The 26,937-nt window shown below is 39.5% G+C and overlaps 1 protein-coding gene across 1 annotated transcript in view; it reads right to left on the bottom strand.

The window, feature by feature from the left end:
• LOC134002607 (collagen alpha-1(XXI) chain-like) overlaps positions 1 to 17,901 on the bottom strand; it is a 43,351-nt gene extending 25,450 nt beyond the window's left edge. The window contains exons 1-17 of the mRNA XM_062441954.1: positions 17,820 to 17,901; positions 17,434 to 17,570; positions 17,006 to 17,125; positions 16,059 to 16,175; positions 15,581 to 15,767; positions 15,081 to 15,246; positions 14,724 to 14,946; positions 11,300 to 11,473; positions 10,508 to 10,585; positions 10,205 to 10,294; positions 9,060 to 9,113; positions 8,899 to 8,952; positions 8,060 to 8,113; positions 7,910 to 7,963; positions 7,691 to 7,710; positions 5,866 to 5,919; positions 5,460 to 5,513 (exon numbers count right to left, since the gene is read on the bottom strand). Coding sequence (XP_062297938.1) covers positions 5,460 to 5,513; positions 5,866 to 5,919; positions 7,691 to 7,710; positions 7,910 to 7,963; positions 8,060 to 8,113; positions 8,899 to 8,952; positions 9,060 to 9,113; positions 10,205 to 10,294; positions 10,508 to 10,585; positions 11,300 to 11,473; positions 14,724 to 14,946; positions 15,081 to 15,246; positions 15,581 to 15,767; positions 16,059 to 16,175; positions 17,006 to 17,125; positions 17,434 to 17,570; positions 17,820 to 17,901 — 1,718 coding nt within the window. The remainder of the gene's footprint in view (positions 1 to 5,459; positions 5,514 to 5,865; positions 5,920 to 7,690; positions 7,711 to 7,909; positions 7,964 to 8,059; positions 8,114 to 8,898; positions 8,953 to 9,059; positions 9,114 to 10,204; positions 10,295 to 10,507; positions 10,586 to 11,299; positions 11,474 to 14,723; positions 14,947 to 15,080; positions 15,247 to 15,580; positions 15,768 to 16,058; positions 16,176 to 17,005; positions 17,126 to 17,433; positions 17,571 to 17,819) is intronic.
• Positions 17,902 to 26,937: the final 9,036 nt, after the last annotated feature.

The raw sequence follows: 26,937 nt of genomic DNA on the forward strand, positions 1-26,937 counted from the left end.
ATGACCTTCATGTTCTTGTTAACATAATAGATTGAATGTTATGAATGTGCTGGGGGAAAAAATGGATGTAAACTCCTCCTTAAGTCATTAAAATCTCCAAATTCCAAATTTGAGGTCAAATTCTTTTCATGACATTGTTCCCAGAGATAAAGAATGAACTTCCTGAAGCACAATTACTACTGACAGACAACAAGATAACCTGACAAATACTTCTACTTCCTTTGATGAGGTCATGTGTGACAGGTCACTACCTCTGAAATCAGCCTTAAGAACACCAGAATAACCTCACTGGCTTGAGAAAAAGACATAACTGCTTTGTTGAATTGAAACCTTTTTTAAACTTTTTGACACTTTCAGCTCACCTGACTTCTCCAAAATAAAATATCCTTGTAAGACGTCAACAAATATGAGAGAAAATCTAACGTGCAGCCAAAATATGTCAAATAAGCACAGACAAAATTCTGGCCGGTTTCTTCAAAGCAAGGGGAAAATCTGATTCACGACAAACATATGAAATTTCATGCTGTCGGATTTGCAGTGTCATAACAGGAAAAGCGTGTGCTTGTTTAATAGATTTAAGAAGTCTATTCCAGAATACTATGATCTGCCAGAAACTACATTTACCTAAAAAAAAGAAACTGCAGCAATTAGTGTTATTTTATCTAACAAATCCAATCCTTTAGTCTTTAGACAATCTTGGCAAAATGATTTAAACCTTTTCACACAATGTTACATTCACTAAGCTCAACAATTAGTCATTCTCACAGCACACATCGCTGCATCCTGTTATAGAGGACCTGTTAACCATTAGGACGTTCAATGTTCCCTGACATTGTTGCAGGAAAAAAATGTTGTCTGTTTGTTGGTCTTGCAGCATCTGTGAAGCAATGCAGGTCAGATCAACACCGCCTTGTTCCGGGAAGTAAAGATACATTAAGCATCTGGCAGTATAGCGAGTGCACTTTTGTTTTTGTGGTGTATAGATGCAGCTAATGGCAATTCAGTAGTTGGAAGCAACCAAGACATTGAACATGTTATCAACGTGGATAGATTATGAAATGATGACTCTTGGATGAGGATGTCTGAAAGCCCCTGAAAGCAAAGATTGGTCCTGAATAGCTGTAGGTCTATCATGGTTGGTCGGACATAGCACTTGTAAAATGATGTTGCTATTTTAACTCTTATATAGTTTACGTAAAAACTATAGAATAATTTACAAAATGCTTGTTTAGTGTTTTGTCCCTTATATTTTGCTACTTAAATCCGCAATGGCTGATTTATTGGTCCACTTGGGGGCAGTAAAAACGAGTCGTGAACACAACATTGACATATCACCTTCTTAAGATGATGCTGAACTTGTTAGCAAACAGTTGCTAATTTCCACATCCAGCAGTCATGTTGATGTTATGCAACATTATCATTCATTTGAAGTCATGTTTCTTTCCACCAGCTGAATATAAGTCCAATATTCATTGTCTTTTAGCTCTGTTTTTACTGTCTACCAACTCCTGAGGGAAATATCTGGCTCTTTAGCTGCTAAATGCTCCACTATGTTCACCAGCTGGTCAAAAGCTATCTGTGTCTGGTTACTGTTGATGCTGAACAGGTGAGGTACAATGGCTTTTTAGAGCTCTTTCTCTGAAAACGATTGTCTGCTGCTCTCGAAAAAAACATCAGAAAACGCTAAGAGAGCGCAGAGAGTGAAGCAAAACAAAGTTGCAGCCGGACAGCAATCCATTGAGCTGAAATTCACTATAAAGCTCCCTGAAACTGAGGGGAGCTGCAGAGCTGCTGATAATTGTCTTTAAGTTCGTCACTAAGAGAGTTTGATGTGTAAAATGTAGTTCTGCATTCTCTGTTGCAACAGGTTGATATTAGGCCAATTTCAATGCCTTATAGACTGTTAAACATGAAAAGAAAACCCAAACAATGAACTTAAATAAAGTAATTCCACCACTGGCTGGTCCTGTGAACATATCATGTTAAGGAAGATAAGGAAAAAACAAGGTAATGATTGTACCCATGGCAATTAATAACATCTTTAATATCAATTATATTCCCAATAAGGGAAATTAAGATAACAAGATTTACTTAAAGCCCCCAGATCACTAAATCAGCCCCTGCCTCCTGACCTTTTGAACCCCTGGGTATGTGCCCATTCAGTAATCCATCCATGTTCATAAAACCAATGAGACTCTAATGCAAACAGTTGGACAACCCAATGAACAGTACATCCAGTGGCAAGTACAAATGACAGACGTAGTGTGATATAAAGTGTAGGGAAAAGTAAGGGTATGAGGGACAAACAAAAAAGTGCAGTTTCGTGTTATCCTATCCTTGAAGTGAACGTTGACTTTGACTTAACTCTAAGTAGGGAAATGTTGAAGCACCTTCAGCAGGAGACTTAATGAGTTCTGCCGTGACATGGAACGCTACAGGAGGTCATTCCTGCCAGCTGCCATCACTCTGCATAACAAGTCTTTTCTGGCAGGTTCCTCATTTAACAAGGACAGACTGCTCACCTGGTTATTACAATCATTCATCAAACCTATTATACGACTGATTCATCATCTGTTATAAATACTTCCAGTCTTGCACTCTTTGCTCTTCTGCACTTGTCACATTGATCACCATCTATACATGCACAGCTACGGTAATCAGATCAGTACATAGGGGAGTTGCTAAGTTGCTCAGTCCTAATTGGCACGTGCACATTACGAGAATATATGGGTGTATGGGCTGTCGTCACTGTCAGGTTGTGAATGGGTACTGGGTGGGTGGATAAGACATAAGACATAGTCGCAACACGTCAATCCACCTACAACTGCAAATTATCATTTTGATTGCTAGCTGCTTTCCCTTACTTCTTGTCTTTACAATAGACTAATTGCCTCCTGACTCTATAGCTCCAGACTTAAAGGGAAATCCCACCAATTTTACACTTCAAAGTCTGTTTAAAGGTCTAGGGGAGTACTACTGTATGTTTAAAAAGTTGTATAAAGCCTTTTTGTGGCTCCAGAGGAAGCTGTGTGAAATCTGATAAATAGCCTCAAGTGATGTCATTGGAGTCAGCATCAGTTGGGGCTGAAGACTAGAAGTTTGAAAATGAAACAAATCTAGGTGTTGTGGAGTTAGAAAGAAGCAAGGTTAGTAGATCTCTGTAGCTTGCTCCTCAGCTGCAGGTTACATTAGTTACTACTATCACAACACACCCAAATCTGTTAGGTGCACTGTGATTAATGTAGGCACCAGGTTTTGAAAGTCTACTAGAGCTGCAATGTTTGGCTGATTGACTATTTTTGATATTTGTATAATCGTTTTAGTCATTTTTCACGTATAAATGCCAACAGTGTGCTGTTTTGTGATGATTTACTGCTTTTCTTGGTCACAGGATATTAAACTGAGTGTCTTTGGGTTTTGGGCGATTGGTCGGACAAAACAAGGCATCTGAAGACATCACCTTTGAAAATGATCATTAATTGCAGCCCTATATTCTGCAGATGTTCAGAAGCATCTTCATGGTAAAAAACACTTGCAAAATCTGTGAATGTTTTTCCTTACTTGTAATGATAACACTTTTTCTAAGATTTATTGACTAAATGTAATATAATTGCATATGAACATCATTATTAGAGGAATTGGTTGGATTGGTAAACCTCAATGGGAGCTGGTGGTTTCACTAGAGTGCATTTCAAAAGCAGCTCAGTAGTTTGCTGTTTACCGTCTCTCCTTAACACATACACCAATACACACCCATGCTTCTACAGACAGTACATCCACACATGGACACCAACTGTACACTGTTTCAGCTCCCTGAGCACCACCACCACCCTCCACTTGGTGTAGAACACTTCCAGATTCTAAGGGGAAAGCAGTTTATTATGATAACAGGAAGAGTCCAAAAATTACTGAGCCGGGCTGCTGCGAGTCAAACGGCTAGAACACTCGAAGAAAGTTCAGAGAAGACTGAAAATAGCATCGCACACTTGTAGCTGGTGGGGGTGCTGACATGCTTTGCAGATGTGTGCGTGTGCCCTTTCATTTAACCACTTGTTCTTTTCAAAGAACCACAGGCAGAGATTCTTTACGCTGTGTGCGGCCGGTGCTCCCGCAGTGGTGTTAATTCCATTAACCGACAGAAGTAGATAATGTTTTAAGATTTACTGCATGACTTTACACTTATGCATGTTTGTCTGTCTTCATGCTACTTTTCTGTTAAACATGACAAAGATGGCTGAGAGATTGTTTTCACACAGGAGGCTGCTCACTTTCCCCTTTTTCTTACCAATGTAAAAACAAACAAATTAAACACACAGTATATGATGGAAATCTTCACGACTCAGTGAGCTACAGTCTGTGCTTGACACTCTATATTATACAATGAAGTACAGCTTATTTCTTTGTGGCTTTTTATTATTCTTCTGTTGGATTCTTGCAGACACGTCTCTTGCCAAAAGTTCATGAAATTAGCCCATTTAGGTGCCAGTTTTTGCATCTCATGGCCCATTTACTGCAAAGGTGTATTTACTGTACTAACTCATAAAATAAAATAACTATAAATAAATAAATAAATAAGTAAGGAAAAGTTGAAATAATGGCTTCTACCAGTATGTTCTCCTTTGACATTTCCACTCCGGTGCAGAATGTCTGTTTTTTGTTTTGGCCTGTGTGATTCCGCCCACTTCTCATTCAACCAGATCGTAGCGCTGACATATCATTTTAACACATTACGTGCCAGCTGCATTTAATGCGGTGTTAAAAGGTCGAGGTCATTTCACCCTTTTCTCTTAGATCAGGTTGATTTCCATTTCGACACCCCAGGTTGCCAGATATGAAACAATGGTACGCAAATACAGCGTGCTGCACACATGGAAGCAAACAAACTGGATCAACTGAGATAGATTCTACCCAACCTAAAAACTCCTGGGCTTTTAGTCTGGGGGGGATGAGGACATCAGTACCAATTTTAAACGCTTGGTGTCAGTGTAAGATATTTTGTCCTTTAACAAAGTAATCTGTCATAATATGAATCACCATATTTGCTCTTTATCAAACTTATGAGCAAGTTTCCTCTCTGTTTATTCTTTTTGGTCATTTGGTCGCCGGTCCATCACAGCATACCATATTACATAATGTATGCTATACAGACGAACAATCACACCTACTGGCAATTTAGAGTCACCAGTTAACGTAACCTGCATGTTTTTGGTTCCATGGGAGGAAGCTGGAGAACCTGGAGAGAACTCTTCACAGAAGGGTCTCAGCCAGCTGGTTTTTAAATTTTAAGCACACATACAACACACAAGCATTTATATGACCAAAAGTATGTGGACACAATCTTCAGCATACTTTTTGTCCGAGGCTGTTTTAATGCTTTATGGCCCCATTCTTTCTATCTATTTTCTATACCGCTCATACTCTATAGGAAGCGTCTCCAAACCTGATCCCCGTACACTGACCTTTTGTCCTGGTGTCCCAGCCAGTCCTCTGATGCCCGGTAGTCCTGGCGCCCCCTGGGTGGACAATAATCACAGTCTGAGAGGAACTGTTGAGCAGCAGCAGCCAAATCCAACACCATTACAGTAATTATCTGTCTTTGCCCCTCACTTCAAGCACTGCGCAGCTGAGAGCACCGACGCAGCGTGACAGGAGGAAATCACATGCACGCACGTGCATGGAGCCAAAACTTGGAGCCAAACCTCCAGAATTGGACAGCTGTTCTCTTCACTGCTCTTTATAGTAAAATTATGTAATTATAAATCATTTAATGTGTAGGCTGCTGGAATAATGTTTTATTTCCATGAGTTGACACATATTATATCCTGTCAGTTAAGCTGGTTTAGTGAAAACTAAACTGGATCTTACCACTGATCCAGCTTCTCCTGAGGGTCCAGGCTCGCCCCCCTCACCAGGAAGGCCCTGATTACAAAAATGAAAATGAGATACTATAAAAGCTGCTTCATCATTGGTTCAATATGATCACCGTGAGTGCTTTGCATGTTGGTGGTAAAGCTGGGAAAACAATCGGGCCACTGATTCTAACCATTAGTAATGGCACAAAAATAAGTTCAGTGTACCAACACCATCATTCCACTACAAGAATTTTAAACACGTGTACTACTGTATTTAATAATCATAGACTACTACTTTCTGCATGTGCCGCCAAGTGTGGTAGTTACAACTGGCCACATTTTCCCAAATATACGTGTGTGAGAGAGAGAGAGAGAGAGAGAGAGAGAGAGAGAGAGAGAGAGAGAGAGAGAGAGAGAGAGAGAGAGAGAGAGAGAGAGAGAGAGAGAGAGAGAGAGAGAGAGAGAGAGAGAGAGAGAGAGAGAGAGAGAGAGAGAGAGAGAGAGAGAGAGAGAGAGAAGAGAGAGAGAGAGAGAGAGAGAGAGAGAGACTGAGCGAGAGAGAGAGAGAGTGTCTGTGTGTGAGAGAGAGAGAGAGTGTGTGTAAACAGGTGAGTGAATGTAAGTAGTTCTTAACTGATATAACTGACAGCAGATTTTTGGAGCATGCAGTACAGTATTTCATTGTTCTGGATTGTTTCAATAATAATAAACATACATTTGCAAAAAGCAAGCATATGTGTCCACTCCCATGTTTATAAGAGTATAAAAAACTTTAAAGTACATTTAGAACATTTTTTAAAAATTGTGATTAATGTGCGATTAATTGTGAGTTAACTCACGATAAATAGATAGATTTATTACTTTATGAAAGTTGGACTTTTCCAGAGAGACTTGCAGAGAAATGTTGCCCTGAATTCATTATTGAGACAACACCAATAGATCAAATGCAGATAAACAACTGGCAGCAATCAGGTCATCCTGGTGATTGGCTGGCTGTGCAAGAGGAACTACAAGGTGTAGTCACGTTTTATGTTGGATAAAGAGACTTCAGCTATGGCTATGGTATGGCCCACAGTAATTGCAGTGTGCCTCACCAAGCCACATGTACTTGTATTACTTGCATTTCCACTGCAGCCTAACAGAAAAGGGTAACCGCACTGACCTACAGTACATGATTATCAGGTTCAGTTACCTGATTTTCAGTGTTAACTGGAATTATCGCTCTCTCTCTCTCTCTCTCTCTCTCTCTCTCTCTATATATATATATATATATATATATATATATATATATATATCTCAAAAGCCAGAGGAAGTAGATCAAGATTTTCCTTCATCTTTCCATCCACCCTTTCTTCTTCCATCTTTCTTTCTTTCTTTCTTTCTTTCTTTCTTTCTTTCTTTCTTTCTTTCTTTCTTTCTTTCTTTCTTTCTTTCTTTCTTTCTTTCTTTCTTTCTTTCCTTCCTCCCTTTCTTCCTTCCTTTCACTTCCTTCCTTTCATCTGTCCTTCCTCCCTCCCTTCCTTCCATCTTTCCTTACTGTCTTCCCTTCCTTCCTTCCTTCTTTCCTTCCTTCCTTCCTTCCTTCTTTTCTTCCTGTCTTCCTTCCTTCCATCTGTATTTCCGTCCTTCCTTCCATCCATCTTTTTAATGGACTGGCCCACATAAGATCAAATTGGGCTGTATGTGGCCCTTGAATGAAGATGAGTTTGACCCCCCTGGCTTACAACTTGACTCACCCCTGTTGAAAAAGGCCATCATTTTCTGTTACAGCCTTCCATTTTAAATTCACACAAGAACTGCCACTCTGCTTTATACATTTGGAACTATTTCAGCCTAACCTGGAATTTGTTGCAATACTCTGTCAAAGAAAACAAAACAATTACAGTGTACTGTGTCACTGTATTAGGCTGGTCAGCACTGACTGTGCTTTACAAAGCGCTGTAGCTAGTAGTGTAGTAAGTCTCTGTTTGGTGTGCAGTATTCACTCACTCTCTTGTTTAACCAGGATACATGTAGCATTAGCTACCAGAAACCACTGCTGAATTTCTGTATCTCACCTTGGGTCCTGGGGGTCCTGGTTCTCCCAGAAAACCTGGCTCCCCTCTTTCTCCCTGGGCAGTATTAATAGAATCAGGTATTGTCAGTACCGGCAACAGTTTTTAAAAGACACAACATTGATAAAAAAAACTGCTTCTTCAAGGTCTTACCTTATCCCCTTTAACACCAGGTGCCCCTTTTGGTCCTGCTAGGCCATCTTCACCCTGCCCAGCAAGTGAAAACAGTAGTTGAAAAAATCCAATCACAAGAAGTAATTCAGTGTTGGTGTGTTATGTCAAAGGTCTGACTGGAGGACAAGACAAGAATTTGAGTTGTGTTGTGATTTATCTAGAGTAAAACACTGGACAAGCCATTGACTACATCCAAAAATGTATCTCTGTAAGACTTTTACATCAAGAAGTCAGATTTTTTGCAAATACATAAAGCTGGATAATGTTGGCATTGCAAGAGGGAACATGTAAAAGGAAAATAATACACATCCAGAGATTGTCAAAGGAGCCCAATCAGATACTTTGCCTGCAATACATACAAAAACATGCATTAGATAAATAAGAAAACCATTCACAAGGTATTTTAACCTATTTCCTCAGGCTATTGAATAAAATATTGTGATCATTGGTATCAAGGCACTGATTAAATCCAGAGGAACTTTTTTTTCCTCTATGTATTTCAAACAATAACATTCAAAATGAAAAGGAACTTTAAAAAGGGCCTATAGTTCTTCAGTTGAGCAAAATCTGATTTTCAGAAGGGGTTGAATGGAAGCAACCTTAAATTTAATATGAGCTAGCCCTTTACACTGTGTTTGCTCGTGCGGTGTATGGATGCCTGGATGTATTATAAGAACTGGATTGGGCTTCACCGCTCAATGTTCACTTGCAGTATTGTAGTGAAAAACCCCCCTGCAGCCCAAAAAGCATTTTCCCAATAGACCCCCATTGTAAAAGAAACGCCTAGTCAAAGGTTATTATAATGCACACATTTTTACCTTCTCGCCTGGTAATCCAGGAGGGCCGGATTCACTAGGTTTCCCATCTTTACCCTGGGGACAGAAAAAACATAAATTGATTCCATCATGTCCAGAATCTGTTAACAACAGACTGAAATAGTGAAAATAAAGAAAGTATTGAAGAACTGGTGAATACTTACAGGCTTACCATCAGGTCCTGGTGGTCCTTCTCTCCCTTTTTCCCCCCGGAAACCCTGTAGCATTAGAACACACAATATGAATCACATTATATAGAAATAACATATTTAATGAAATTAACATACTACAGTAGTTTACTTGTTGGTCAACGACGTTTTTATTTTAAAATAATAAAAACATAATTTTTGCAGAGTTTCACTCAATATAGTACAGTTATACAGTAGCAGTCAAAAGTTTGGACACGCTTTCCCATTCACATCAATGAGAAAGTGTGTCCAAACTTTTGACTGGTAATATATGTAATACCAACAATAATAAACATAAATCTTGAAATAACTGTCCCCTCACGCCAGCATGAGCTACTGGCTATATACCAAACCAACTACAACAGTGGTCATACCACTAAGTGACATTTACTCATCCACGTGAATGTGGATGTTTAGTGGCGTAATAACTACTTGCGGCTACCGAAGTTTACTTGTTAGTGAACGAACTTGTTAGCTGGCATGGCTAGGCTACCACTAGCCAGTGACAATCGATTCCAGAGCTTCTTTCTATTTTTTCCTCCCCTGTTGTTTACATTGTCCTGGCATTTTTCTCACCACTGAACACCATTTAATTCAACAAAAAAGTTGTTGTAGAAAAAATGAGGGTAGTGACATGGGGAATGACATAGATGGACTACTGGCCAAAAGTGAACAGTGTGAAATTGGCTCATAGTTAGCACCATGGAGTAGGCTACTCTATGAGGATTATGTATGTTTAGGCAGCTCTCCGAAAATGACACTCAGGGTTTCCAAAAAAATCAATCAATCAAATATAAGTCATTAAGGTTCATTGGTAGAAGAGTTTTTACTTTTGGTATTCTGTACCAATTCCACATCAAATACTCAGTTGCAACTACATATTTCCCTCTTTCCTCTCTCTTTCCTTTTCTAGTCTTCAATTTGTGCATTGTGGTTGTTCCTCTCTTTCCATATAGCATATAGGCTATGGTAAGAAACACATCAGAGCATTGTCCAGTCCGTACATAACAGCAGAGTAATGGGTGGCTGTGCACTGATTATAGATTGCAGCTTAAAGGCTGTACCAAGACGGACAAGAAACAATTCATATACCAAATGTCCTGTATGTGTGTGTGTGTTACCATGCGTCCTGGCAGGCCACGCTGCCCTGGTGGTCCAACTACACAGCTGCAGTCGTCCTCATCCTCTGAGGCTGTTCGATTCAGAGAACACTGAGAAAACACAAACATTTTGAATCAATGACAGATTAAAACAGTTAAAAAAATACATTAAACTTATACTTACCCTTTCATCATCCTATGTACCGTAAGAGAAAGAAGACAGGAAATGAGGTCAGTTATTATCGGTGTAGCCTTACACATGCAATCTTATACAGAATTTGAAAAACAAGATTTATGCAGAAGGGAACAGGTTATAGATCTTACCACAGAGTAGATCTCACAAGCTGTCTCTCTCTCACTCTGATTAGGATCACAGTACAGACGCAGCTTCTGAATGTCCACCTGAATCCAAAGAGCGTGAAAAACGTGATGACTTTTAACACTAATGGCACTAAATTGTGGAAAACTGGCACTTGGCATGGCATGTCCATCATTTGTATCTTTTGCCAAAATATGTTGAAACTGAGGGTTGTGAGTTCAGAACCAGACCTAGTTTACACACTGTGATATAACCTCCTAAACCTCCTCCTTTACATTATTTACCTGTCCAGTTGGCTGTTTATCAGATCACAACACTGATATTAATCTCTGTATCCCTTTTTTTGTAACTTTTTGGTAACTTTTGTAACTAACAGCATGTAAACAAAATAAATAACATTGAAGAAAAGTAAAATAAACGAGTCATCCTGTGTGACTGGGCCTTCAGTACAGTCAAAATTATAGTACAGTAAATATTAGCTCAACCCACTTGATTTGTCCCCCAGCAGCCAGAACTGCAGGTTGGTACTGAAAAACATCCCTCTGTCTACAGTTAAATGGTGCAATAAGTCTCTTTTTCTATAGGATATATCACATTAATTCAAATAAACATTCATTGGATGGATTAGGCATGAAATTTAGGAAAGACATTTATGGTCTGTGATGAAGCCTACTGATTATGGTGAACCCCAGGCCTTTCATTTAGCATGTAGTATGGGTGCAGATTTTAAGTATTGTTCATGGCGTACTTGGATCTGTCATTCAGAAGTATGATTAACAGGTATGATTTGTACTCACAGGCACTGTGAAGTCTGTGCTTCGCCTCTTAGCCACCTGTGTCTCCCCGTTGATGTAAATGGGCTCCACTGGCTCCAACGCTACTTCCTGGATCATTTGATCGTCAAGAAAACTGGTGACCTGGTGAGGCCTCACTACGAGTTTGAGCTGATGCCATTTTCCATCAAACAGACTCTGAGAGAAGGCACAAAGATGAGTTTCATGAATATGAATATAAATAGAACTTACTTAAGAGTTTGTTCACTTATGAGACTGAAACACATCGTTGTTCAAGCTCAGCGTCGTGAGTTGGATATGAAAACGATTATTAACTTGTCAAATCTTCTTTCGCTCAGCCTTCCATTTCTGTTGGCGGTCTATGTGTGCGTGTGTGTTTCATCTAATCTTATTTTGTTAGTAAGGCTAGAAATGTATGCTCCATAAATAGTTGTGACTAGCGAGGTATTATGACCAAGAAGCCCTTAATTTTTCCATCACAATCTGTATTTAAAAGCTCAAATCATACATAGGGAGAGAGAAACAGAGCAGCTATGTCTCTTTGGGACTGAGCCACAGCCGTCATTTCCAAATGACAAATCACAGGCTTTTACCTTGTGCCACATCAAACCAAATCAAATCAAACATGTGCAAACAGAAAGTGAACATAATTACAACTCTGTTCAACGCTCGAAAGTCTAAAGTCTAGGTGTGTGTTAGGATGGAGGATTGGTGGGTGCCTTTGGAAAAACAACATAGCATGTCCAACAGGACGTATTATTACCTTGTGCTGCCATGAACACAGAGGCATGTGCTCCAAGTGCTACACATCCACCAGCTAGTTTCCACTGAGGAAACACAGTGGTTTAGAGTAGGAAACTTTTTCTTTGAGCCCTCTCCTGGCTTCCATCACATTAGATCTTTACCGGCTCAAGTATATATTAAACTGAACAGGGGATGATGTTTAAGTAACTGCTAGTTTGGCTCTCTGCGAGTCATCTTAGTCAGACTCGTTCATAGGAAGCAACATGAAGGGAAGCTCGAGATTGGAAGAGACAGAGAACACTAATGACACAGTATGTTTTTTTCAGTGGCACTGCAGGAGAATAACAATGGGAGCAGAAAGTAAGATCAGATTTTTTTTTCCATTCGTAGTAATGTTTTAGAAATGCAGACAGTATTTATGAATAATACATTCATTACTTATTTTAGTGTTGAAATGCTTTCCATACTAGTGTGTGTGAGTGTGTGTGTTTGTGTGTATGTGTGTCTGTGTGTGTGTTTATTTTCAATCATCATTTTTAATCATCTACAGCCGACATTGGCAACTGGTGGCCCCTGGGCTGCATACAGTCCCTGTTCTCTGTCACTGAGAGTCAATTTCCAAATATCAATAAATTGTTGTTAAAATGGTGTTGGAAGCAAGCAGGCCATTACTACATCTGAACCAGATCCCAATTGTAATGATACTGATCACTAACAGAGGGTGCTTGGAAAGCCAGGGCAAGCTTCGCAGCGGCCCCTACTACAGCCAGTGAGGAAGACTGACAAGAGTGTGAAGAAAAGAGACATGAGTGGCCTAAAGAGAAAACTTAAACAAAGGGAACCATCGCTTTCAGTCAAGATGGGAAACAGATTATCTTTTTACGGAATTAAGAGACAAACCTAAACAATGCACAAAAAGTAAGGAAATTTGTGTTTGGTAGATTATTTCTTTGTTGTTACAATTCTTCTTGGCAATAAATCTCATACCGTTGGAAAGCCTGTTTATTTCCTTTTTAAATAGTGCCACATTTGTAAGGAACATGAATTTGTGGGATGAGCAGCAGAGCTGAGTGCGGCCATGAAAAATTTGGCAAATCTCTGCCAATGCCGAACAGCTTATTCTGCTATTGACTCTTGTTTGGTGTTGTTTGGTGGATTGGATAACTGAAGTCTATAGAAACAAGACATATTGGCAATTTAACAATTTATTAATTTAACAAACAGGAGCCTCAGTAGTGTGTGGAAGAACCATACACAGACACAACAGCCTGGCAGCTCCTCCTCATGCTGGTCACCTGCCTGCTCACACACTGCTGTGGGATGGCATCCAATTCTTCAACCAGTATTTGTTGCAAGTCAGCCAACGTGATTGTGTTGGTCACTCTGGCACCAACAGCTCACCCAAGCTGATCCCACAAGTGTTCAATGGGGTTGAGGACTGGCAGGCCATTCCATCCTCTCCACTCCCAAATTCTGGTGGTAGTCTCTGATAAACCCCTCTCTGTGGGGGGGGCGAGCGTTGTCATCTTGGAGGATAGAGATTGGCCCCAAACTGTGGAGATATGGGATTGCCACTGGTTGCACAATCTCATCTTGATATCTCTTTGCATTGAGATTACCTCCAATGATGAAAAGCCTCGTTTTCTAGAGATGCCACCCCACACCATCACACTGCCTCCACCAAAGAAGGCAGAGAAGATTTGCCAAATTTTTCATGGGTGCAACCCACATACTCAGCTCTGCTGCTCATCCCACAAATGCATGGTCCTTACAAATGTGGCACCATTTAAAAGGGAAATAAACAGGCTTTCCAACGGTATAAGATTTATTCCCAATAAGCATTGTTACAACAAAGAAATACTCTACCAAACACAAATGTTCTTACTTTTTTTTATATGTTTATTGTACCTGGAAACAAAATCATCTATGAAAGATTTCAACTTGAGTCACCATTACAACACTATGTACAAAGACAAATACGACAAGTACACTGGAGCCACTGTTGTTGCTGACCACAAGGCTAAAATACAGTGACTTCAGAAGCTTTTTACCAGTGCCACAACTATGCAGGAGTCCACTCTCAGGGCATCACACCTGTTCGATTTTCACAGAAAATATATATTTCAGCCGCTTTCTTCTACAAATTAGACTGAACAATGAGTGATATTTCTCTGCAGGTTTGTCACTACCAGTCACCCCTTTGACATATACAGTACAAGTCAAAAGTCTGGACACAGCTTCACATTCACAAGAAGGAGAAAGTGTGTCCAAACAATGTGAATGTGCTTTGCTATATGGTCAGTTATATGGCTAATATACTAGCAAATATCCAACTTTACTAACACATCCAGCAGAAACAAAGCAACACTGATCTTATTTGTAAAATTGTTTTTTCAAAAGGAAACAATCAGCCTGCTACTTTTGAATGCCTGTGTGTGAAAAAAGTGTTTTAAGAGCAAAACTAGGCTAACCAACACAGCAAAACTTAATGTGATGCAACATTTAGGCTTACATTTTGTGGCTGTGTCTTGTTTTGAAAGTGTTTCTTGAGCATCATTGCCATCGAAATGTAAGACATTTTAAAACATAATGATAAGATAGTATTTTCCAGCACTTTGAAATCAAACCTTAACCAAAGGCAAAGTAGACAAATAAACATCAATCATACTGTCGTAACACCAACCTCAAGGTTGCTTTTAAAGATGACTTTCTGGTTGGTGTTTGTTATACTAGTGGTTGTGAAGGTGACACTTTTGTCTTTTTCACCCAGTGTCACTGCAGCTTGGATCTCCTTATCCTTAGACAGCACCCTCCAAAGGTCAAAGGTCAATTTGCTAGAAGACCGCTTTAGACGTAGGGTGGCTACGAATGCATAGGATGGAGGAAGGCCTTCTGGGAAAATGTCCCTAGTTGGAAGATAGAACAAAATACAGAAGCTAGACATGACATTCATTTTTAAACAATTGTTAACTGGGATAGGGTGACATTCATTAAAAACAGAAATGTGGAAGGCTATGATACCCTTTCAACAGTATGCTACCTGGTATTTTCAGTAATGTCTGTGGAGGCAGTAAGGGAGAAGGCTGCCTCAGACACCAGGGAGCCAGGGATCTTCTTGGCCTTCTTCTGAATGTTCATGCCCACCATCAGCTCAAAGCCTTTCTCATCCCGAGATGCCACCGGGATTCGCGTTGGACACACCGACTCTAGAGAGCAAAGTGTAATTCATTCAGACAGTTGACTTTTCAATAGATATGCAAGAATGTTTGACTCACAACTCAACAACAGCAGACATCACCTTTGCTTACACTGTTGGAAACCTAACCTTTTTTAATGGGTTAGTATTTGACTGGAACTCAAGTATGTGACAAGAAACTTGCACCAATACCATTTGTTACTTATTAGCAAGCTGCCAACAATGTCACCAATATCAGCTCAGTCAATCGCAGTGTAGAAAAGGTTTGGGGTTTTTTTGTGTTGGAGATTCGAGAAGACAGCTGATGAACAAGACAAGTAGATAGATAAAGAAGATATTCTGACCTTGACAGAGTTTCTGCTCCATGGAGTCCCTGATACGGTCAATGTTGGTGTAATCTTCAGCATACAGGACGTAGGTGGAGGATGGTCTGTTGGCGATGGATACCAGCTCCGAGGTGGTGATCTCACTGCCAACTCCGACAGCAAATAATGTAATGCCCTCAGCTCGTGCCTCCACACTGGCATCCACCTAAGGAAACAAGTTTCCAGTGGGTAAAAATCAGCCTCTCATGGTTAAGAAAGATGGACTTGTTTGAACTTCAGTCCTTGTACCCTTGTTGTTCTTATGGTGACTTGATGAAGACAATGAAATGATGCCCCCAGGCCAGCAGTGCCTCCTTGTGCCTGCTTAAGGCACTATGTATCGGTGAGTTCTTACCATTTTGTTTTTTTGTACCATGGTTTGAAACTCTTTGACACTGAAGCTGTGATTTTGGATCCCACAAAATAGTTCTCTCAAGAAAGTGAACACGTTATTTACCACGTCATCCTGAGATTTGCCATCAGTGACCACCACAGCAATGCGATTCTTAACTTGGCTGGCTCGCTGGGAAGAGGGGAAGACATGGTCCACAGCAAACTTGATGGCTCTGCCCGTCTGCAAAACAAACAATTTCAATTTTATTGACAATATCTGTGCTTGTGGTGCTGCTGTGGATGCACCTGTGGCGAGTAAACATTGGCATTCCTGGACACAGCTAAGTGTAGTCTGCCTCTCTAGCCTCGGGCTTCTCCACTTTATGAATTGTTTTGTTTTTGAATGGAATACTGCAAATTGTGAAAGATTTATATGATATTTAATAGTATATTTTAAGTTTGAAGAGTAAAGCCTTTTTTTTCCTTCTCCCATCCTGCCCTAAGCAGATGCCCAACTAAACAGAAGGAGTTGCTGATGCAGTGACAAGATCGTGAACCCTCACTGGCTTCCCACCAGCTGGGAAGCCAGTGAGTGTCTTAACTTAAGTTTCTTATTATTACATAGTTTATGGGAGGAAATTCCTTACCATAGTTGATCAGTCATTTATTTACTTTCTTCTTCTTTCTGAGGTGGGAATATCGACACCTCTTTCACAGCTAACGTAGCTTGTTAGCCTCAAAAATAGATGTGAGCTACAGAGGTCTGATAACCTCACACTCCCAGATTTTTTTTAATTTTCAAACTTGTAGTCTTCAGCCCCAACCAACACTGTCTCAAGTGACATCACGTGGGGCAATTTATCAGATTTTACACAGCTTCCTCTGGAGCCACAAAAAGTCTTTAGGCTATATAACTTTTTTTCACATATACAGTAATAATCCCCCGGACCTTTAAATAGACTTGTACAGTGATTCAGTTTGAACATATAATAAAACATATGCGGTATATTCTTGTAATACACACATATCAATTAGGACTGATCGTTTTCATAGCAAACATGCAGTTCCTGCCTGTGTGTTTCCTCCCAGATAGGTGATGCTTCGTAATGCCTGGATGAGGTCTGATTCACCCTGTTTCTTCCCCAGAGGAAACTCCAGACGAGGAGTGTCACTGTACTGGATCACAGCCACCTACAGCAGCAGACACAACAAGCCAAAAACTAATATTGGTGTAGATTTACTGATGCTCTGTGACACTTGGAATTGTCACACATGCTGGAATAATATATTCTTATTGAAACTAGCCATTAAAGACACAGATACTGCAGCATGCATCATTAATTGGATGGGAGAAAATAAGAAGGTGTCAGTGATGAGTCCAGAAATTACAATCTCAGTTGGAAGGGCTAACGTTTGAATATGTACTGTAACACTTGTGCATTTGGTAGGTATGTTGAAATTCCTGCTTAGTACATTAAGTATAATGTGGTTTATATTACCTGTGTGTAGTGGGGACTGATATCAAACTGGCTGGTGATGTTGATAAGCCACTGCTTGGCTATCTCGAAGTCATGGACGCCAACACTCCATGAGCCATCAATAATATAGACTAGGTCATTTACTGCTGTGCTGCAGCCTAACACACACACATGCAAAAAGAAAAATCAAAGAGATACAAAACCTAAAATCTGTTTTCTGTTTTATTTCATATTTAGAGGTCAGTATTTAATGCTGCTGTAATCAAAATGATGTCGACAATTAATTCCAAATTAACTCAGACTGTATCCAGAAGGTCTTATTAGTTTGTAATATGTCTTTACTTGCTTGTCTATTCTGAATTCACAGTGTGTTGGGCTAACTCATGGTATAACTGTGTCATATCTACCTGCTCGGACATCATCCGCCTCCTCCGCAGCATCCAGCGGGGTCAGTAGCAATATCGTAGTCCATACAGACCACAGCAACATGGCTCTCTAGGAGGGCGGTTCACCTTGTTCCAGTCCAACTTGGCTAAACCAGCAATCGAAGACAACGATTTGAATACAACACACGGGTTTAACACTCATACTACTGACATGCTTGGTGTGGTGTTACTTAAGAGCTGCTTTGCCATTTATAGAGGCTGTTTTGATAAAGTGAGGTAATAATGTAAGGACATTCTTGGCAGGAGTATGAATGGCTGTGACCGAAATCACTCCATTTATAATAGATTTTCAATAGTTTACTCTGGACAATTCTTTACTAGCAAAATTTCCAGCATGTATGAATCATTATTATTTAGCATCACTGTTCTAGTTTAAAATTTGTACATGTTTAAAATATGAAGCATGGTATTGTAGGAATGTTAGCAGAAAGTTGTGCACATGCCATAGACACTAGTTTTTTCCTTCACTTGTGGATGTTTTGAAGGAACTATATAGTGCATAAATGTATACACTTAGAATGTGGACACTCAAATAAAATGGCAATGGGTAAATATTGTGCACTATACAGTAAATGGGGAATGATTTGGGATATTAGGTTTGTTGTAGAGCTACAAGAAAACAAGGAGATGTATATTCTGCCTTGTTTGTGGAGCAGCACCTCATGATGGTAATGTCAGTTATTCATCCAATCCTAAATCCAGGCAGATATATCTTGGCAGCTACTGGCCAGATTACAAATCCATTATGTGTCAGAAGATGACTCCTATTGATTAAGGTAACCCTTTAATGTTTTCTTCCACCCACCCCCAGCTTTCATCCAGACCCACCTTCATCCACTGATGGTACAACCACTTTCACAGAAAAAAATATCACAATCTAATCTGCAGATCATTGTGATATTTGTAAACATTCATGCTCCCCACATGATGGACTCATTCTACTTTGCTCACCCTCAGGCCTCAACTTTCACATTGTCATGGAAGATATTGGTTAAGAACATTCATGTTTGCCGTTGTATAAACTCTTCTAACTCTGCGGACCCATTGCACCACCCTCCAGACAAAAAATTACACCTTGTCATAGTCATGACTACTTTGTTGTTCTTTCCTAAACTTTGGTGTTCCTGGGCGTAATATACACCACATCCTCTGGATGGCACTGGTTTCCACTGCAGGAACCTTTCCAGGAACCCAGGAACCATTTTAGATATTTTGCAGTGCTGAACATTCCTTACTGGACAAACACGAACTTTGCAGCTGCTACAGATTGTATACAGCTTGACTCGTTCAGACACCAGTTGTTGCCACCAGAATCAACCTCAGTCCACAAGAAGTGGACATTTCTTTACATTTGACTAATGTTAAAAACAAAGCATGTCATCTGACTCCCCCCACAAGTCTAAAACGAGCAAAATAATGAGAAAGAGAAAGTGCACAAACAGAGGTGAACATGAATGTGATAGAGAGAGTAAGTGAGTTACTGGGAGAAACAACTGGACTCATTATTTGATTCACTGAGTACTGAAGTAGAAATAAATAATCATAAAACAGCTGAGCATTGATACTGTGGAGACAAGAGCTCTGTTGTTCTGCACAGCTCCTTTGCAACATCTATTCAAACATCAGAAGGGAACAGCAATTAATACAAAGAGTAAAACATGACTGTTATTTCTAACCTGTTATCAGTCTAATTTGCATGCATGTTCATGCTTTTTAGATGCAGTAGTTCTGGTCAATGTAATACTAATTGCAGCATGTTTTCTGTACCTATGCGTGTTTAAACTATATCATTTCCCATACAATTATATGCCTGTGCTCAAGCATGTTTTCCAGGAAAAATGTTTGAGGTCTTTAGACTATGTATTCTGTATAACGCATATTTATTTTTGTCTGTGCACACATTAGCAAGATTCAGTCCAACAGTCCATAAAAAGCTCACTGAACACACAGTGTTACAATGTTGAGCTGGGATAAAGATACAGTATACGGCTTGAAAATGAGATACTCCATCTCTTTTCCGTTCTGCCGTCCCCCCTGTAAAATGCTTATGTGTGTGTTTTCATGTTGTGCCATGCGACATATGGTCTCGTAGTGTATTTTCTGTGGAGCTCTCCCCCCGTGTTCATCTCACAGCGCAAACATGGTTCGACCGACCACAAGGCTGGGCCGGAGAAAATAACAACGTGATCGCTATGCCGGGATGGGAAAACAGAAATATAAACATGGCAGAAGAGGGCTGCAGTGTGTTGGCATAGGCTTTAAAGACAGGGGAGGATCAGTCAGCTGAAGAGAGCACAGAGATACCACAACCTTTTCTTTAAAGTCTCCTCCCAGCTCCTGTTACCCTCTTTCTCTCTCTGGGTTTGACTGACAGAATTTGCTATAATACAATACAAAACATAAATTTGCCCCAAATCAGTTGGATTGCAGTATAAATAAAAATTTGAATATGCAAAATTAATCTGTTTGGTATAGTTCCTGCATATAGAAAGTCCATATAATACCATTTGGATTAATGTGGGCTACATTGGGTAACAAGTGTGCCATGAGCTTGAAATGGGAAGCATGTTTTCACCCTGCAAGGGCTAAATGTGGACTAAGGGCTCAGGGTGGAACTGGATGCACAGTTTAAGACCCATGTGTGTTCAGTAACACCCACTCCCACATGGCAAGCCCATGTGGGAGCCATGCCCACTGGGTTTCATGTGGTGAAAGTCATTTTTTTTCGTCTAAGGGTCCCTTTGGATAGCCACTGTTAGAACTTGGGCCTATAAATAATAATAAAAGAAGTCATATACTATAAGATAGGTTACTGGAATAGAGACCTAGCAGCTTCTGTGTAGTAATGTCGCCAGCTTGAAGCAACAAATATGACCATTGACAGTGTCTTTGTACTGACAGGCATCTTGATTTCCCTTTAAATAGATGGCGGTGGGCTACTATGAGTTAAAGTTTAGTTTGTTAAACATCTGCTGACTGCTGGTTACAATAAAATAATTACTTTGTTGCCTTTGTTTCACGTTTTCTGACATTTGTTACTCATTACCTTGTGTCCTTTTTTTCTTAGTTCTGCAACATGTCAATCCAATTAGTCCAAGTTCTTTCCAGCTCTGCCATGTATACACCTAAACAGCTGTCTGGAATTTTATATTTAATCTGGCAATGAGCTTTTTTGACAGCAGACATTTAACTGTAGAAAAAGCACTGGTGTTACCATTATCATTAACAATGGCTTTGTTCTGTTCAGGTGTCCAAGTAAGTCATGACAGTGTAACAGGGACATTCCACATTCCGACATTCCAACATTCACAATACCAGCACCATGAAACTGAAGCAGCTAAAATGAATTCAGCCATTATTAATGCCATCATACATACCTGTGATTTACACAACAAGTAGCTAGATCCTGACCTTCACATAGGAATCAATGTGCTGCTCTTGCTTTGTCTGAACCACTATGTTGGATATTTTCTAAGAGAAGAAGAAGAAGGCACCAGAAACTAGGAGAAAGATACAAGAAAGCAATGTAAATCACCTATTGTTGTACACTAAAAACTTTCTAAGAAAACTATCAATGTCTGCATTTTGTGGAAAAGTAAGCTGGCTTCAAGAGGGGAGTGTGAGCAGAGCTTCAGTTTGAGTGATGGTTAGACAAGCTTTTTCTAACCAGCTGAGCATGTCTGTTGAGATCAGCTTCATAGCAGCTCCAAATTACCTGTGTTCACTTATTTCTGGAGCTTCTGTAGTATATTTTTTTACACTTGGCACCGGGCCATTACAACTCACCACTATGTAAATGTTAGTCACGGTTGTTCCATGACATCGTCATATATTTAGAATGCTACAGTCACTGTTCCTTTTGAGACAGGAGTAGATTTAATTATATTAATTACTCCAACACTATGCAATGTTTTCTCAAATACAGGATTGTGCATTGTTGAACATGAAAAAGAAAGAAAATTATGCGTTTACAAGCAGTGGATAAAATGAATGGTTTGTTTGAGGAAAAAAAATCACACTTAACTCATCTATCCAGCATTGCATGGTGTCAAAGTCAAAGTGCCGCCTTTAACCAGTCTCCAGTCCAACAAACATACTGTATATAGACACACTCCCAGTCATACCAAAGGAAAATTAAGACTGACTGTTACTTCAATCTGACTGATCAGAAAACATGGAGGGGAAGACTAAGAGTCTAACGACCTGAATTCAGATTTATATTAAAAGTACCAGAAATAGTGAGACTGTCCTACCAAGAAAAAAAATGGCACAATAGGTCCTAATGACAGTTATAGTTATGTTTGAGGGACAGACACCATCTAGCAGCCGTAGTAATTATGACCCAAAGAAGAGACACAGTTTACATGACGTCTATCTAAGATGATTAATTTCCCCCTATAGAGTGGCAGGTCAGGTGGTTTGTTAGATCCTAGCTTATTAAGTGGAATTAGTAGACTTTGCTGCAGGAGACCACTATTCACTTCCCCGCAAGTCGGTGCAGTGAAACTCTGAAACTGTAATTACAATGGCCGTGATACTTACTGCTGCCATGCTGATGAAGGTTGTCTGACTTTAAGAAAGAAGTAACTTTAACCCCTCTCGTCACAAGTGATCCCAAACCATGATTTGGGTTAAAATCATGGTTCTTCAGTCTTCAGCCTATTGACAAGTCACCAAAGTGCCAGGCTTAGGTAAAACATCATTGAAAATGTATTCATCACTGATGAGCTGACTAAGTGATTGAGACGGAGCGTTGCTTTGTAGCTATACGATTATTGAGCTTAAACCTCAATACATCTCTGTGTTTTTGGCCTTTTTGTTTACATTTTGGTTAATCTGCATCGTGAAAAATTGTGCTACTTTGACTGCTAATAGTTCCTGTTCAAACTGTACAGACAAAAAAATCATCTGCATTACTTTTATACATAAGAAAAAGTCTGAATCTGATGAGTATGGGGTGATATCTGAAATGAAAAGCCTATAAAAGCTTATTTATATGATTTATAAAAGGATGTACTGATGTCTATCCTTGTGTGATGTTTTGGTGACAGGTCTGGGGATTGTGTCTGTAATGGGAGTGGGGGGGGGGTGAATATTACTGCAAAAATCCAGATGCTTTATGTATCTGTTCAGAGCGCATTACCATTGCAAATCCAAATAATTTATTAATATTTGTTTATACACCTGTAGAACAAACCCGGAGTAAAATCCTATGGTCGTGGAGCCAAAGTGAATAACGCTGAGACAACATGCATAAAAATCACCATTTCTAAAAGTGTCTCTACCAGGATCCTCAAAAAAACCCTTAATAGACACTATTTATCTTCTTCTTCTTCCTTAAACCTATCTATACATCCTTTGCACCATGCCTCACTCTTTCATCTTAAAAGCACGTTAGTCATTACATACACACAGTGGGGATAGGTGGGTACCGAACCTGAATTCCTCCTAACCTCACTCTACATTTGGCAAACCAGAAGTGCAGCAGAGCGACCACATCGACCACATCAACCAGCTTCACTGGCTTCAGCACCACAGAACATTCCTTGTGCACAGATGTTGCTGGGACTGCTCAGTGCCTTTGGTTGGTTTACGAAACAAATATGACTGCAGAGAGCATAGCCAGTACCGCCTATATATATATATATATGTATGTATATATATTTTTCTACCATGCTTATATCCACTATGTTTCTTACTGATGGCTGAGAATATTATATGGTCATTGTAATAAATATATTATGACATTTAGGGTATATTAAATGCCATTAAATACTTTCTTTCGAAGACCACACCAGTGATTTTGCATGTTGAGGCCTCTTAACTATTTATAGTTGACCATTTCCCAAAGCGTGCCGTATGTTTTTTTTTAGAACTTGAATGTGGTTTTACAACTTTCCAGGCGGCAGTGTTTTTCTTTCTTGTCACTACGGTATGACAATCTATTTTCAGTTGCATGTAAATCATCACAAGATTATTATTGTCATATTTACTGTATCGTTGCATCATCATGCAAGTGACGGTGCGGATTGATTTATAAGGCCTGTGGTTTATCATGCAGATGTGACGCTCGCTGTGGTGAAATTCTGAGCATATGGAAATGTCTCTACTATAGTGAAATGAATTGGCACCATTGACTGTTTAGAGGATTATTAAAAAATGAGTCTGAAGCAGGAAATGTATGATATTTTGTTAAAATAACAAATACATACAGATTTTATATTGCAACATGTCTGTATATAGACAATTAACATATTTATCAGTTTACAGCCATTACTGTGTTTGTCCCGTCTGCATATATATTGAAAATGATATCTTAAAACTGAATACAGCTGGTTGAGTTGAGCAGAGGCCTGTCATTCTCTTCTTGTTTGGGCACAGCAACTCAATCTCAATCTCAGTGTTCACTGAAGTGTAGCCTTTCATTTTTAATCTGAGGAAACTGCTCAAATGCTTCAAAAAGTAGCCCAAATTATGAGAAGCCCTCAAGAACCATTTTTGTCCTCCCAGTTAAAAAAACAACCAGTCTGGCAACACTGGTATCAAGCGCAAAACTGGGTTAAAACCCGTGTGAGGCCTCATTCCATATGGACACACGTAAACGTAAGGCGAAAAATGGAAACATTAGTTTTGACCTGTTATCCAGCAGCAATATGTACTTCCAATGGTATTTTTGTAATCTCAAAGTAAAAAATAAAATATTTGAATCCAATATCTCTACATACTGCCACTGGCCATTCAGAGATAACGCAGTCACGATGAAGAGCAGAATGGAAATGGAAACTTTTTTTTAAAGAGATACGTTTTTGCATTTAATCGACAGCTGATAGTGGAGAGGTAGGGGACAGGGAAGATAGGGTGGGGTGTATGACAGGCAACAAAGATCCCTAGACAGAGTCAAACAAGAGACGTTGTGGTTATGTGACATGCACTGTAACTGTTTGGCTACCACAGTGCTCCATTATCCCATTAAAAGTGTGTGGGATCACTGAAAGGGCAGCTCTCTGCCTTGGTGATGGATTTATGTCACCAAATCACAGGATAACATAAGGAACACGGGGTCACAGATAGGGCTATCGATATGCTCCTTTAAATGTAAGCATTAAAGCTAAAAGTAGCTCAAGTAAAGAAAAGTCATAAAGTCGTAGAGAACTGACTCAATAATGTCAGTCTCACAAAATGTTAAGTCTGCTAACATTAGCCAGTTGACAGAGGTGGAAGAAACATATTACAAGTACTAATGTTACTATCAATTGAGTATCGCACAGACCAACTATTTATTCAATGAATTCAAATGTATTGGGATAGGTATCGCTATGGGGACATGAAATGACCTATATCTGGATATGAGATTTTGTCCATATCGCTCAGCCTATCACTTAAGGAGGCAAAGAAATAGCTAAACGTTTAACACACCTCTATTATTTTTCAGTTCATTGCATGGATGCATGTGTAAAGTAACCTTGGGGGGAAAATTAATAACTTTTAGTACTTTTTATTTAGTACAATGTCAATCAAGTAACAGCATTTCTACCTGAGTAGGATATTTCAGTGCTTCCCACACCTGTGCATGTTAACCACCATATGTTGGTCACACCAGACCACACGAAACTGAAATTGAATTCAGCACAGGTACAGCTCACCTGCATGTGAATTCTATTTTTGTAAGCGTAGTCTCATAGTCTCACTAATCTCACAAAAAGTACAGAAACATAGTAATGTATTTTAGCATCAGGTATAGCATGTACTGTAGAGCACAGATAATTACCGACTGCCCTTTTCAAAGATTGCACTTTTCTGACATTCAGCAATGAAATAATATTTTCATGATGTGTCCCAAACCAAAAAATGACTGCTTAATCCCTCATTTGTCTTAAATACCATCCCACACACACACCTTCTCCATCATTTCCAATTCATCCTGTAGTTGTACAGTAATTAGTACAGAACACAAAATGTATTTCAGGGCTGCAGACTTTAGTAACACCATACCTTTGAAATGCCAAAAGACTCGGGGAAAAAAGAGAGAGGGAGACTACTGCCTTGCCCTAAAGCAGAGGACCTCTCTGACCCATAATCACAGAGGTTGATGTATGCAGTTATACTGTATATTTAGCTTGTCTTCTCTTTGTCCTGATGGCTGGTCACTTCTGGCCAAACCAAACTCATACCATGGTAACATTACGTTTTAAAAAGGCTAAAAAAAAAAACAGTGACGATACATGAATATGTATATATATATATTCTATATACAGCTAGAGATGAAGTGGTACATGAAACAAGAACAAGACACTAACAAACAACCACCAACCTGAACAGACACTGCTTATATTTATTAAAAAAATCTAATAAATGCTTGTATAACCCTGTCTCTCTCTATATAACATCAGTTTGATACTAACTAGTATAATATACAAATGACAAAATCTCCTCAACATAGTTAACATTTATCTATTAAAAAAAGTTGCTAATCAAAGTTTAGGCATGCTAAAACTTCTGTAAAATGCTTCCGTATAACAGCACATACAGTCAATAAAGTGATGGAAGGCCCTTACCTTTCTGTTTCAGCTGTAAGAAGGCAATGATGAAGGTTGCTGTGTGAGGAGAAGGTGAAGAGAGGGAAGTCCTGACTCGGTAGTGACAGTCCTCCGCTCTGGGTTGGCAGAGGGGATGGTAGGAGTGTCGGAGCAGCATTTATAAACCGTGGCTAGTTTTCACCACAGTGTGTGACACTACAGAGACCAGTGTGGGTCCAATGTTTGATATACACACATATACACACATACACACACACATCCGATGCTATCACCGCAGGGTTTGTGTGTTTTAGCGTCTGACTTTCAGTTTTGACTATTTTGGTAACATCTGACATTCATTTCAATGTTAAACATGATTTTTATGACATTTTACATTATGACATAGTTAAACTCACCCAGCTACTCTGACAGCATGCTCTATGTAAAGGAAGCACATAAAGGAAGCATGTTTTTGAAATTTGAAGGAGTGATCATGTGATAAGCTGGTGCAGCTCTGTGGTTTAACAGCCAGTGTGTTTCTACTGCAGCTGTGCAGAGGTTTA

The sequence above is a fragment of the Scomber scombrus genome, chromosome 20 (genome assembly GCF_963691925.1).
Source record: "Scomber scombrus chromosome 20, fScoSco1.1, whole genome shotgun sequence".
Classification (NCBI taxonomy): Eukaryota; Metazoa; Chordata; class Actinopteri; order Scombriformes; family Scombridae; genus Scomber; species Scomber scombrus.